This window comes from Emydura macquarii, unplaced genomic scaffold, assembly GCF_026122565.2.
Source record: "Emydura macquarii macquarii isolate MOO-44397 ecotype Brisbane River unplaced genomic scaffold, CSIRO-AGI_Emac_v2 contig_1348, whole genome shotgun sequence".
Lineage (NCBI taxonomy): Eukaryota > Metazoa > Chordata > Testudines > Chelidae > Emydura > Emydura macquarii.
Window position 1 is genome coordinate 12096856 of NW_027131485.1, and position 15531 is coordinate 12112386.

Consider the following 15531-nt stretch of genomic DNA (forward strand, 5'->3'; position numbering starts at 1 on the left):
GGTGCTCAGTGGAATTACATATGGAACATCTTCTTGTACTGTCTTCCTGTGAAGGGGGTCTGTGAATGTGATTACCAGGAGGGGAGTGATTCTGGGGAATGGGTGCCTGGACTTCCAACCACCCTCCCTTTTCCGAGGGGTAAACCGGGCTCCCCCCTTTACACTAGACTTCTGCCCCTCTTTCTGTGTCTTGTGCTCACTGGATACTCTGGCTTGTACATAGGAATCAGACAGATTGGCTGCTTTCTGTACAGACCCTACAGTTTTATCCCAAATGGCTTCTCTGATCGCCTCAGAAATGCTAAAGTAATGTTCTTGTGCAAAGAGGTCAAATAACTGATCATAATCATCAGCCCTTTTTCCCTTTGCCCATTTTCTCATCAAATCACATATTTTATATACATATTCTCTGTGACTTATTTTATCTCCTTTTTTGAGGTTTCTAAACCTTACCCTATACATGGTAGGGGTCATTTGAAACTTTGCAATGTATACAGCCTTTTAAAATTCACCATATATCAAAGCTTGTTCAATTTCTGTTTTATTAAATACATTTAATGCTTTACCCAAGAGCTTTGCAGTCAGTGTGGGGACTTGTCTTCTGGAATTTTGTGCAACTCTGAGTCTTTCAGAGGTAGTATACAATCTGAATTTTTTGTATGCAGGACACAGTTTGTCCCAGCTGGGTCTTCCTTGGGGAGAGGGAGTGCCTGGAACCTGTGGGATCTGTCCATGCTTTCCCCATCAGCTCAGGTTGTGCAGTCTTTCCTTCATTTTTTCTTGGGCTTCCTTCTCTTTCAGTTCTGTGATTCATTGATGTGCTTCCTTCTGCTGTTGCTTTTCTGCCTCCCTCTCACCTCTGGTGCTCTTGGTCCTTCTCCATTTTAGCGATCTCCAACTTTTTGGTCCACTCTGCTGTCTCCAACTTCTATAACTCTGTCTCAGCCAGTTTGAGTTGTGTGGCTGCCTCCCTGAGAGCTGTCTTTGAATTTGTCTTTACTACAGATTACTTTGGTATAACTTACGTGACTCCATAGTGTGAATAATTTATACTTCCTGAGCAACCTAAATTATACCCACCTGTATACAATGCTATGTCCGGGGGAGGGCTTGTCAAACCACTTCCTGGAGGAACAGTCACCATTCATTATGTGAATAGCACCAACAGGGTACTGTAACTTGGGCCCTGGAGGGAGGGAAGGCAAATCTTTGAGCCAGTGTCTTGGAACCACGCAGCTCTTCTCTGATAAATTCCACTTTCAACAGTGGAAACCATCCCCCAAATGGTACACAGGGTCAGATGAATACAAGCTGCCTGGAGAACAGCTTCAGCTCAGCAGAGTGTGTACTGTTGGCATCGCAAATAGATTTTCTGGCTGTGCCTGCAGGCCATTAAAGAGCCAACCTAGACCAATGTAGATCATGTTAATTGGGTTTTTGGGCCTTTGAGATTGTTTGACCTGATGGCTGGTTTAGGTAGCTGTTAGAGGCAGATAATTCTATGGTTCTAGGTAATTGATATATTCAAATACTCGCTGCTTCTCACAGTGAAGTGTGCTGCTGCTTCATAAAATGAAATAAAATCCTGACCAGACTTCTCAGCCTTCCCTTATTCAAAGGGAAGTGCCTTCTGTTATAATCCCAGTGTTGTTATTAACATCAGAAATACTGAAAGTATGGAGTATTTGAAATATCTCTGACCTGCTAGAAATCCCCTACTGTCTTTGTTATTCTCATTCCTGTCACTGCAGAAAAGTGAAGTGTATGTATTAAGACAGGCTGGCGTTTATTTATTTTAGGCAGTTGTTTCACAACCACTAGAGAGCAGCCACTGACTTTCTTCATGTGCTAGGAATACTTTCTGCAGCTCATCAGTGCACTGATTTAGCAAAGGCAATACTGACCTTTTGTAGTGGGTTTATGAGCAGAAGCTGAAGTGACATGAATTCTTATCTCCTGGTTAAGGAAGTGACTGAAACATTGTCACTCAGAAATAGTGGACCTATGAATTAATCTCTGAGCTACTCAGGGTGTCTACCTCCCACCATGAATAAATAATTCATTGGAAACGTTTAAAATTTTAGCTCCTCCGTACAAGAACTTTTAAAGTTTCTAGTTATTTAGAAATTAGTGAGTTGTAAATTCCTACTGTAATGGTCTCTTAAATATGGAGAATGAGGAGACTACATAGATGCCACATGTGAAAACCAGAGGCATGACTAATAGAGACCAAAGAGAGCATTTCCAATGAGCCTGTATCATTCTAGAAAGAATAACTAAACATTCCTCAGATTCTAGAATAGTAGTTGGGATCTGCACTGGCCAACCCATGCTACAGCACTGACAGTCAGTGGAGGTAGTGGGATGCCTGTAGAAATAGATTTTACCAGTCCATAATGCGGGCAGCTTGGAGATTCTTTTCTTCCAAAAACTGTCCATAAAGAAGGACTTTGAAGTCACTTGTGGATTGCCAGTTAAAAGTTTGTTTTTAAGCTTACTTTGCCAGATCCTGGCTTGAGAGCGCAGTGGGAGACCAGAAAAATGAAGATAATTGGATTCAGTTCCTCCTTGGTGAGCTGGGGGAGGGGAAATACAATATTTTTTACTTTTCTGTGGAGTCTTCACTGCCTTTACTCTGGGGCATTGAGTCCTTGTCTAGAGGGGGAAAGATGAGGTTTATGGATCCCTCTGAAGACTTTTCTGGGCAGATGGGAGATCTGTGTGTTCCTGGGTTTTCTCTGCCACTCAGTTGTGGACTTCGGGATGATGTGTAAGAGAATCTATCTGCACTTTCCTGAAAATTCCCTTTTGGGTCCACCGATCTCGTCAACTTTGGATGAAGAGGGCTCATCTGGAGTCAGATAAGGATGGAAAACAGGCATCCAGAAAGTTCTTGTGTTCATTAGGGGTGGGAGTCTTTGCTGCACCTCTAAGAGGAGCAGCAAAGAACTGGCAGGCCAGGAGAGGGTGACCCTATAGGCTCTAACCCTCCTTTGCATCCTCCCAATTCTGGGCTTCTCCAGAAGGCAGAGCAGCTCCCCAGGGCTATCTAAATTAGACCAGAAGATTTCTAAGTTACAGCCGGACAGGTTATGCTTGCACTCTGCACAGTGCTACGTGCTATGGCTCTGCCCCCCTACACCAGAGCTTGCGAGACGGCCTTTGGAAGGCGCCTGTGACTGTCTTCCTCAGTTCTTGTGCCAGGTGAACACTGCCCCCCCACCTACTGCCAGATCTGGAGTTTTTAGCCTCCCCTTTATGCTATTCCAGTCCTTTTACCCAGTGTAGAGAAGAGGAGGGAGGATTCTCTGCAATAAGAGAAACTATTGTTTGAGTTATATTTATTTTATGGAAATTAGGTGCAATGATCCTGACTATGGTGGTAGTCTTACTGGTGAGCTCATCAAAGATTGAGCACTCCCCTCCTGTCAGTGAGATGGGCCTGGTTCTGTCCCTCAGCTGCAGGCTGGCTGGAGACCATCATAATGGATCTGTGGACTTTATTCCTTGAGGAAAGGACACCTGCTGATAAGCGTGGATACATGTTCCTGTTCTGGCAAGCTATACTATCCTGATGAGCCTAACTCCCCTTGCCCTTGGTCATTGCAGTTACCCTCACAGAACCCTACCCCTGTGTACCTTCCAACATCTGCAAGAGATAAGCTGCCATGCTTTAGGGCAGCTCTGATCCTGTAGATCTCAAAAAACAAGACAGAAAGGGGGAAATGCCCCCACCCAACACATCTTCTTTGTTCCTCTGTTCCTTGGAACCGTCTAATAAACCTAAGGAAAATCCCAAACATTTACTACTTTGTGTGAAGCTGTAGTTTCAGATTACCTTCTCTTTGAGCTTCTAGATTGTCAAAAGTTTTGGTTCCTTGTAAATTGAACTAATTGAATTTTCTGGGTATCCAGTACTTCATCTCTACCGCTCTTAAATGGTAATCCACTTTCAGAGCACTGTTGTGTGCCTCTGTAAGCCACATTAATATCATGTGGGTCTGTCTCCCTCCCTCCCCCCACTTTCTAGCTGTTATGATTAGTGCTACTTTAACTTCTCAAAGCTTTTAGCATGGAAATTAATATGTTTTTGATGATCAGTCAATTACCTTTGCAGTTTCTTGTCATCCAGTTCACATGGAGTTTGTTTTCAAAAACTTCCATCAAAAAGCCCTTTTTTTTTGTTGTGGGAAATTGATATGGCCCTTATTTAGCTGATAAAATCTCCTTTGAGCTGCTGGGTACATGTGAGCTCAGGTTTCTTACATAGGCCACTTTCCTGGTACTGGTGGCGTCAGCTTAGAGCATACAAGCGTCAGGCTCCAGTGATTGATACTTTACTCCAAATTCATCAGATAAGGTGGTGCTATAAGTGCGCTGTTCTTCTGAAGTTGTCAAATTTCCACTTTAATACTCCTGGTAACACTTGCTGCATGCCTATATTCCCATTGCAGTGTTGTCCTTTTCCACAAGTTGCCAAAGGTAAAAAAAAAAATATCCATGGTTTAATCTGGAGCAGCCTAAAGTCCATAAAAAGGCCACCTGGGCTTTTTTGTTTTTGTTTCATTCAACAATAACAGAGTTCTGTTTATCTTAAGCCTTTGTTATGATGCCTGTCATTGTATTGTTGGAGTACCTTCCACATTAGATTGGTATAACACCGTCCTAATGGGCTTTGTGGTGTTTTCTGCTCTTCTTCCTTCTCTGGTTATGGTTTTGCTATCTTGAATACAACTATATTTGTATGGCTGTCTGACTACATTTCTTACAGGCCCATTCTGTACATTTTGTTTGTTACGGCAGCAAACTTCTGATCTGTTTCTACTCCATAGATTTTCACAGAGTAGCCACACACAGTTCTATGCTCACTCTCACCAATCTTTAAGCTATAGCCTGTAGACAGGAGTTAACATTTAGCCTATCAACCAGGACCCACATCTGGTGCTAAGTATTGCTTTGTTTTTCAAATTTTATGTTAAAAAATTGCAGTGATCCCGGAACAGTCAGTAACTTAAAATAGAAAGCATGCCTGGAAACTCTAAAAGTGATGGAGAGAATGTTGTTTCTGTCTCAGGAGTGAGTAATAAGCATTAATGTGACAGTATTGCTTTAGTAGGAAATCTATGCTAAATACTCTTCTGTAAGTGTAGGGGAAATGGCTTATGGAGTTAGACGTGACTGTCAGGGAAGAAAAGAGAGAAACAAGTTGTATTCTCTAAGGACTGTTTTTTCAAAAGTGCTCAGCACCTAGCAGCTGCCACTGGAAATAGTGGGAGCGTCTGGGTTCTGAGGGCCTGTGAAAACCTGGCTCTAACGCTGCAGCTTTTTTCTCAGTGCTTGCTGTCTTTCACCCATGTGATTTATTGAATGTACATTAAAATGTTGAAGGCGAAGACTCAGAAATCTAATGGATGTTGCTTTCCTAATTTTGGCCTTGGTTTAGAGATTCATTTGGTATTTTGTCTTTGCAAAAATGAGCAAAGAATGAAACGTGTATATCTGCTCTCTGAAGCTTCAGGACCTTTCTTACTCTTCAGGTCATTGTATTAGGCTGTGAATAATTGGTTACTGGCTTCAGGATAAAGGGTAAAGCAAAGTTCTTTGAAATCTTGATTGATGTTGCTTTAAATCCCCTCATTAAGGCTTAGAAAGATTTTTCCTTGGTATCTTATGGTGAGTGGTTACACACATGGAGAATATGGTTTAACCAAAGAATGGATTACTGAGGATCACTTTCACAACTGCAAAATTGCTGAGCCAATCAGTATTTCTGTGCCACTTTGAGCGCTTTTTAATTAATGTGTTCGTATAATGTGAGCCAATTATTGTTCAGTTATATTTTATTTTTAGTGTATATGAATGAAATATTAATCTAACAAGTCACGCATTAAATGTATTTTGTGGTGTGTGTGTGGAATGCATGCATAAACCGTTGGTGGGTGAAGCATAAAGGAAACTACTCGGTTGTAAAACCCTTTACTGGCACAGTCTAAAGAAATTCCTTTGAGGCAGGAAATGTAAAATTTGCTTAGATATGTGAAGCTAAGCCCTGGAAATGCATCACTTCTGTTGAAGCTTTGTCAGACTCTTTTTGATGTGCCACGTTACATCATTTTCTTCTAAAAGAAGAGGACTAATTATTGCTATTTAAGTGATGTGATAACACAGTACTAGCTTTCTTCTAATCAAATAGGGCTTTGCTCTCATTATAAAGGACTCTTGCTGGGAGTTTGAATGTTGCTGCTTTGCTTTTCTAATTATGATTTTTGTTCTTGTTTCTTTCTTTTTATATATGCAGGTTTTCCAGCTTGCTGCACATCTGGTTTACTGGGGAAAAGCAATTATTGTCTATCCACTGTGTGAAAACAATGTCTATATGCTGTCCCCCAATGCCAGTGTTTGTCTGTAAGTAAACAGACCATGTATGTTTGTAGTGGGACTGCTTTGAAAAATGCAGATGTGGTTTCCCTGAGCATTTCTTTGGGCAAGGTGGTGATACTTTCTGAATGTGGGAAGTTGTTGGGATATACAAACAACATCATTTTCTTGAAGTTCAACAACCCTTAAGGGCTGTTCAGTGAAGAGATGAACACAGGAACTAGGCAACTCTCTTGTGGCACTGACAGGCATTCTTGTCTTCACTTGCACACTTATAGATTTCCCCCTATGAGTAGCAAATTTCAGGAGCTCAGTACAGTGTTGTCATTGTGAACATAGACCATTTTTAAACCTCTCAATATGCTTGGCCAGTGAATATGTCCAAAAAAAAGGACTCTCGCATGAAACCTAAGGGAATATCTGTCTTAATCAATTCCCTTCCATTGCAGGGTCTCAGTCATAGGTGTACCTTGCTCCTTCCTTTTCTATGCATGTGGCACATAATTGTTTAGTCTCCTGTGGGCTGTAGTACTTTGGTCTAATTTCAGTTGTTGGGTTTAGTGTGCAGTTGCTGGGTGGTAGTGTTGGCCTGTGATGTACAGGAAGTCAGACTAAATGATCTGATAGTCCCTTCTGGCTTTAAATTCTATGATTCTAGGCAATATGGAAAGCTCAAAGCAAGACACATCTCAGTAAGTTCTGTGTGGTTAAATCAATGAGTAGCTGCCTTTGATAGGCCCTTGTGTGTGCCTGGCATGTGATATTACAGTAACAGGTAACAGAAAAGCATAAACAGCAGTAACATGGAGGAGTCCATTACCGTCACTATTTTCATTGTCATTAATCCTTGTGGTAATTGTGTCTTCTAATCAATACTCAGGCTTGGGTAAAGTTGAGCTGCATATAAAGCTCAGCCTGCGCAAGATATGGCAGTGGCATGGGAGAAGGATGTTGAGGATATGTTGGGTAACTGCTGCTCGCTCCACTGTTGAGAAGTTGTCCACCTTTTCCTCACTGAATTTGCAGTTGAGGGTGCTTTCAAATTCCAAATGAGTTTTGGAACCTCATGTGGTATGAGCCCATGAGCACATTTGTGTACTGGTGGCTATCACATATGCTTTGGATTACTGCAATATGTAATGTGCATGTATAATGTGTAATCTACACACAAACAATGTTGAAGTGATAGCTACCAGTGGTAGTGGCTTTTTTCTTTTACACCTGTTCTTTAATAGAAGCTGGTTTCCTGTTCTTTTCTGAGTACAGTTCAAGGTGCTGACATTGATTCATAAACCACAACCTGGCCTCATTGCTGGCTCTCTGAAAGACCCTCCTCTCTCTGGTATCTGCCACAGCAGTTGAGTGTGGTGGTGGTGTAGCCATGTCAGTGCTAGGTTATTAGAGAGACAAGATGAGTGAGGTGATATATTTTATTGAACTAACTTCTGTTGGTGAGAGAGACAAACTTTTGAGCTACAGGAAGCTCTTCCTCAGGTCTGGGAAAGTCAGTGTCAAAGCTAAATACAAGATGGCACAGGTAGTTTAGCATATGTAGTTAGCCCATATTCTAAGGGACTATTCATGGTGAAATGGCCTATTAACACCCCTGTAGTCATAGTACAAAAAGGGGGGTTAGTGGGTTACACATTGTAATAAACCATAAATCCAGTGTCTTTATTAAGACCATGATGTTCAGTGTCTAGCAAAGTTATGAATTTAAGCTCCTGGACTCATCTTTTGAAAATGTTGAGCAGGCTTCCTTTGAGGAGGAGAAGGAGGAGGAGGACTGATAGATCAGATATAGAGTGATTGCTTTATGAAAAGTGTTCATCCAGGCGTGCTGTGGTTTTTTTGTCTTTTACCATTATCCTGTGTGAGTTCATTCAAGAGCATAGTGATTGTCTGGTTTCACCCACATAGTTGCCGTTGGGGTATTTAGTGCCCTGGATGACATACACCACATGTTGTGATAGGCATGTGTGGGACCCATGGATCTTGAAAGGTGTATTATGGAGGATGTTGATCGTTGTAGCAGTGGAAATATGTCTGTGGATTTTGCATCTGTTGTTCTGGCAGGGTCTGATGCCACTTTGGGCTCGTGTGTCCTGGTCTGTGGGGAGCTTGCTTCTGATGATGTGCTTGGAGAGTTTGGGGCACTGTTTGAAGGCCAGAAGAGGGGATTCAGGAAAGATTTCTTTCAGGAAGGGATCCCCATCAAGTATGGATTGTAGTTGTTTGATGATACCCCATATGGGTTTCATTGTGTGGTGTTAGGTGACAACTAGGGGTGTGTAGTCAGAGGAAGTTTTATTTCTGTATTGAAGCAGGTTCTCTCAGGGTATCTGGGTAGCCTGTTCCATGATTATATCTACTTCTTTGGTGGAGTGTCCTTATTTGGTGGAGGCAGTTTTGCACGTGTTAAGGTATCTAACACGGATTTTCTCTTCGGAGCACATTCAGTGGTATCTTAGTGCCAGGCTCTATTTAACAGATTTCTTGGTGTGTTTGGGTTGGTTACTAGACCTATGAAGGTAAGTGTGGTGATCCGTGAGTTTCTTGTATATAGTTGTCTGTAGGGTTCCATTGCCAAAGCTGATTAGGGTGTCCAGGAAGTTGTTGCTAGTGTGGGAGTGTTCCAGAGAGAGTTTAATGGATGGGTGGTGGTTGTTAAAGTCATGGTGGAAATCCATGAGGGAGTTTTTCATCTGTCCAGAGGATGAAAACATCATTCATGTATCTCAGGTATATCATTGGTTTTGTTGTGCATTGTCCATAAATTCTTCTTCAAGATGGCCCAGAAAGTGGTTGACGTATTGGGGAGCCATCTTAGTACCCATGTCTGTTCCCATAGTTTGGACAAAGTGTTTATTGTTGAATGTAAAATTGTTCTGGGTGAGGATGAAATGGATGAGTTTGGTGATTGTGTTTGGGGTGGATATCTGAGGATTGTCCATTGTCTTGTAAATATTAGAGGCAGGCAGCTACGCTGTCACTGTGAGAGATGTTGGTGTATAGGGAGGTGACATCCATAGTGGCAAGGATGGTGTTTTGAGGGAGGTTGTTAATGTTGTGGAGTTTGTGGAGGGAGTTGGTTGTGTCCTAGAGGAAGCTGGCCTTTTGTGTGGTAAGTGGCTTCAGGATGATTTCTGAGTCCCCCAATATTTCTTCAATGAGAGTGCTGTGGCCAGACACGATGGGTCTGCCTGGGTTCCCTTTAATAAAGAGACTGGATTTCTGACTTACTACAACAATATGTAGCCCACTAACCCTCTTTTTGTCCTGTGACAACAGAGGTGTTAATGGGCCACTTCACCTTGAATGGTCCCTTTAGACTATGCTAAACTACCTGTTCAGCCTTGTATTTAGCTGTGACACTCTGAAAACCTTTCCTAGACCTGAGGAAGAGCTCTGTGTAGCTTGAAAGCATCTCTCTCTCAACAACAAAAGTTGGTCCAATAAAAGATAATACCTTACCCAGCTTGTCACAGCAGTTGAGTTTATTTGGGGCTATGGAGCTAGCAGTCCTTATATTTAAATGTGATGGTTCTGGTCTCTGGACTTCTCAGTTGGGGGTGCTGGACTCTGGAATTCCCTTTTCCAGCTGCTCTACAGAGGCAGACTTTATCAGACTTCCAGGCACAACACAAGGCCCATCTTTTCTGTCAGGCACAGAAGTAAATCGCGGGGTGGCTTGTGGGGACAGTCATTTGTTCTACCTGTGGAAAACTGTACATTTCTAATTGTGTAAGTTGTGATCCTGTGCCCTGAGTGATGTAGAAGAACACATTTAAGTCAAGCCTAGGCAAGAGCCTAAGATTTATCTCAGCCAGCTAAGTTGAGGTGAAAAGAGAGATCCTGTCTTGTGTTTAGGCAGTAGATGTAGGCTGTTAACTAGCCCCAGTCTGATCTTGACCTTTTAGCATATGTAAGAGTTTGTCTAGATTAAGCAAACAGCAGAAGTTTCTTCTGAAAGCAGTGTGTGATTTGTCTATACTATCAGGTAATGTGCATTTACGGGGGTGGGGTCTAAAGTGTGCTAATGTGTTGCACATTACTAGTCTGTGTAGGGAATCTTTAATGCACACTAGCAGGGTCTAGTGTGCTTTAACATAGTGCTGTTTGAAACAGAGGGTATGTCTATACTGACGGTGGCAAAGTCGCCGCTGCCAGATCGATCTTTCTGGATCGATTGAGCAGTCAGTATAGACCCACTCAATCGATCAGGAAGTCGATGGCGTAAATCCACCCCCTCAAGTAGCATAGTGCAGCGTCGACGGGAACGCGGTTCCCGTTGGCGAAGTGCAGTGAAGATGGCACGCAGAAGGGAAGCACAGCAGTCGATGGGAGTTATGCAAGCTACTCTGCATAATTTGCATAACCCCCATCGACTGCCGCCGAACCTCCAGGTAAGTGTAGACCAGGGCTCCATTACATTAGAGTGCAGTAGGGAACCTTTATGTCTACACCTGAAGCTTGGGTTGTGATTCCCGGCTCAAGGAATCTTATTTGTGCTAGATCTCATGGAGCTAGCATGCTAAAAATAGTAATGTAGCTATAGTACAGCAGTGAGCAGTGGAAGGGGCTAGCTCTCCTGAGGACAAACCCACACAGACACATGGGTACGTACTTGCGCAGCTAGCTCAAGCTGCTGCCCTTGTTACTGTGACTGCACTGCTAACTCGCACCCCCAGCTCCAGGTATAGACATACCTTTAGTGAACACCAGAAGGGTCTAAATGGACTAATTAGTGTGCAACATGTCACTGTGCTATAGAAATCACACCTCTGGAAGTGCGTATTACTGCATCATGTAGTAGAAAAACCCTTAAATGATGTTTTGTCCTTCCAAAGGAGCTAGGGATTGTGAGATGAAGAAATTGCATCTGTTTAGTGTCTTAAAATAATCTGTAATAATGGGACATGGGGAAATAGAGCCTGTTAATTAATAAGAGCCTGTGATTAAAATAAAATTGCTAATACCATGATGAATATGTTTCTTGTTTTCTCACTTAATCAGGATACTAGTTGTCATAAACTGTAATGAGTCTTTATTATTTACCTAAAACATAAAGAACATTTTAGTTATGAATTGGCATGTCTTGTGCAGCGAATGAGTACCAGTAAGTTTATGTAAATTCTATTTAGACAACAGTGCAAGACTAATTTCCTCTTGTACCTCTTTTCCATAGTTACTCCCCTTTGGCAGATGAATTTTCCTGTCAGTTTCCTGGCCATGATTTGCCGTCTGTGCTTTCCAAGTTCTCATTGCCAGTTTCGTTATCAGAGTTCAAGAATCCTCTAGCTCCGCCAGTGCAGGAGGTAAGTTACGGGGGAGCATGTGAAAGCTGTGTCTGGACACCTCATAACTAACCTGTTAAACATTATGTGAGCACAGGGATGAGACTATCCAAGTAGGAGTTTTCAGAGCTCTTGTAGGTTATTACTGAGTTTCCCAGCCACCCATTCAAATTACTTTACATCCACATGCTAAAAATCATTAGGCGGGTCTAGTTGGAATGATTTGGTCTATGCTGAAAAGCATGTTGTGAAATGAAATCTCTGAGAGTACTCCTTTGCATCTTATAAAATGCCCTGAGTAAGATAACGGGAAAATTGAAGATCAAAATTGGATTATTTTTTTTAAAAATGCACTAGTTCAAACAGGTGTTATTTAGGGGAAGGTCTATGGCCCATGTTATACATGAGGTTAGACTAGATGATCATAGTTATTCCTTCTGGCTTTGGAGTCTAAGAAAAATTCCATTTGCTTTATAGAAACTTATTCTGATTCCCATGAATCTGCCATCTATAATATATACATAGAATGTACCCTCCTCAGAAACACAAAGAGCTAGTTTTATATATTCCAGCTGCTTTACACTTGCCATCTGGATTAAAAGCAAGCTGTACTATCTATTTACTCTAGGCTTTGGTATGATGCTGAAGAAGTTTAAATGCTAATCCAAGAAGTGGACTCAGCATGTAGTCAACAAAAGTGCATGTGTTAACAATATTCTAGCATCAAAATATTCAGATTTGTGTTTTACTGTTTGTTCAAGCAATAGTGATTAAGGCTTGGGGCATTTCCTGGAGATTAGTGAAAGGCTGGGAAGAGTGAATGGCCTCAGGCCACCAGCCCATGAAGTGCTGTAGGCTGAGGTAATTGCTGCTATAATAAACTGAATTTGGGCAAAAGCTTTTCTAATTGGTTGCTTTTTGCATTTGCACTAGTCCCCCTATTTTTGTGACTGTGTCTACACTAGAGACCTTACAGTAGCACAGCTGTACCAATGCAGCTGCACCGCTGTAAAATCTCTCATGTAGGAGCTCTAGGCCAACAGGAGAGTGCTCTCCAGTCGACATAAGCCACCCTGAGCGAGTGTACACATTACCATTTATGCTGGTGAAGTTTGTGTTGCTCAAGGGTGTGTTTTTTCACACCGCTGAGCCACATAAGTTTTGCCCATACAAGTGGCAGTACAGGACAAGTCTACACTACATGTATGACATTGGCATTGGTCACTGTCCATATTTATAGAGAAGTAACATCCAACAGTGTAGCCGGTCAGATTGCAAGAGAAGTACTTACTCTCATTGTGTGAGGTAGTGCTCAAAATGAACCAATACAAATATATACTGTGTGTGTAAAGAGTAATCCTAGTAAAACAGACCTGGTCAGTCCTCCTGTCTTGGATAGTGACTAAGACTAGATGCTTCAGAGAGAGAGGCATAAAGATACCTAGCTGTGAAATTTTATATCGTTGATGAAGTTTCTTCCTCATTCTACTTGGTGACCACTTTGTCTTGAAAACTGAGGACTAGTAGTCCTTATAATATTATCCTCGCTACTGTAACTTCAAAAGCTATTCTTATTCTCTATTGATGAGTTGGCAGGGATTCCTTGTTTCTGTTTGTATATGCAAAAGCCTCATATTATATATTGTTATGAACTTATCTTTATAAATCTGTGCTTTGTACCATTTTAAATAAATATAAATACATTAAAATAATTAAGAGAACTTTAAGGTTGCTTAATTAACTTCTCAAAAATAAAATAATGCCAAACTAAATGTGTACATTAATCCTTAACTATGCCCATTGTACATATGCATCATTAAACCATCTTTGACTTCAAATGATTTCATTAATAAGGTATACTTGTAATGAGCCCGATGGAGGGGTGTCTTGAATCAGAGTAATAAGGAATGACAGAGGCAATTGAGAGGCCAAATTATATTTTATCTTGATAAGCTGGGGGTAAAGTAGAAATCAATTAAATGTGGAATAATCACAAGTAAATCAGAGTTAGTTGTTTCTACTAAGGCTTATACCATAAACTACTGTGAACTATTATAGTTCTTCGAGTGCTTGCTCATGTTCATTCCACGATAGGTGTGTGTGCACACCTCCATGCACAGCTACCGGAGCTTTTTTTCCCTTAGCAGATCCCGTAGGGCCGGCTCCGGCGCCCCCTGGAGTCCCGCGCACATGCCACGGTATATGAGGCGCTGCCAGCCCTATGCCCCCTCAGTTCCTTCTTTCCGCCCGTGATGGTTACTGGAACTGCCTGCAAGCGCTTAATTCCCCGTGTTTTAAACTTTAAAAAGGATTTTTTGTGTTAATTAGTTAGTTAGATTAATAACTGTTGTATTGGTAGTTAGAGACTTAGAGATAGTCTAGCTCAGACTTTACCGAGAGCAGGTATGCTCCGGTGTCATGGCTTCAAGTCGTGCGCTTTCAGCGGGAAGGCTTTCTTGCTAACTGACCTCCACTGCCTGAAGCGTGCGGGGGAAGCCCTCCATGAGAAGAGAGAGGCTTTCAGACCCCTGGAAAATCCGCCTGGAAGCCTGGCTCATGGAGCCCCGAGCCGGCTCTGAGCCATCCCGCTTCGCCACGGTATCCAGTGTGCTGCCAGTGCAGAGGGCACCATTGGCACCGACCCAACTCGGCACTGCGAAGATGGAGCATGGATACTCCCCCACAGCGTCGGAGCAGGCGGGGTGGAGCACCTACCGGCACCGTTGACTTCGGTGGCCGAAGGGCGGCAAGAGCCTTGTTGGCCTTGCATATGCCACTGCCGCCCATGCCTCCACAAGAGAGAAGGGGCTGGCATTAAGGGGAAGTCTGCGCTGGGACCCCCTGAATGGCTCAGGAGATCCCTGGTTTGGGGAGGAAGATCTCCTGAAGACCGGTTTCCTAGGGTAGAGCAGGAATGCTCCCCTAGAAGTCATCCCAGGTCATGGTCGCCAGACGGACCTGAATCGAGGCGAAGAGTGAAGTCTCCCGCCTGACACCAGTCTCGACCCCCCGGCACTGGGTGAGGTCCATCCCACTGCTCTGGCAACGAAGAATTCGCCCTCAAGGACACAACGCCGATCCCGGTCACCGGAGACAGACTCGGCACCGAGGAGTTCACCCCTGCGCCGAGACAACGCTGAACCCGGAGGCCAGAGACGGACTCAGCATCGTGGAGTTTGCCCCGCACTGAGGCAGCTCTGAACCCTGGATGCTGGAGATGAACTTGGCACTGAGGAGTTCGCCCCCCACACTGAGGCAAGCCTGGATGCTGGAGACAGCCTCGGCACTGAGGTTTCGCCCCTCCCCGCCCCCGTACTGAGGCTGCGCCAAACTCGGTAGCCAGAGACAGTCTCGGCACCGAGGAGTTTGCCCGGCACCAAGGCTGGGCAGAGTGGGTTGTCGGAGCTTGACTCAGCGCCGAGACGCACAGAATGCAAGAAATTCTTGATGCAGAGATGCTGCTCGGGTCAGCCCAGCTCGCCGGAGCGTTGTCCATATGCCTGCTCCGGCCGCCGCACCCACGACGAATCTGGTAGTTGAGGTTGTCACCGCCAAGGGGTCGCTCTCTGGAGCGAGGGTACCGCACAGTAAGAGGCTTTTGGGCAGCCCCAGCAGTGGTCTGTCAGCGGTGCCTCAGTGTCCCCTTGGGGATGCAGTATCTGGGGGAGCAACCATCAATGAAAGGTGCCAGAGCCCCAGGTGGATAGCCTCAGAGGCAATGGTCACCCCAATGGCTGTATGGGAGCCTAGCGGGTTTCCCGGGAGGGAGGGGGAACGGGATCACGGTCCGTCAACCCCTCAGGGATGCAGTCAGTGCCTCAAGTACAAGGAAAGGGCCACCATGTGCCCTCGGATG

The 15531-nt window shown here is 43.6% G+C and overlaps 1 protein-coding gene across 5 annotated transcripts in view; it reads left to right on the top strand.

Annotated features, from left to right (window-relative positions):
* Nucleotides 1-15531, top strand: part of NPRL3 (NPR3 like, GATOR1 complex subunit) — a 103707-nt gene that overhangs the window by 45249 nt on the left and 42927 nt on the right. For all 5 annotated transcript variants that reach the window (XM_067551182.1, XM_067551184.1, XM_067551185.1 and 2 more), the window contains 2 exons: nucleotides 6299-6405; nucleotides 11567-11696. In XM_067551182.1, coding sequence (XP_067407283.1) covers nucleotides 6299-6405; nucleotides 11567-11696 — 237 coding nt within the window. The remainder of the gene's footprint in view (nucleotides 1-6298; nucleotides 6406-11566; nucleotides 11697-15531) is intronic.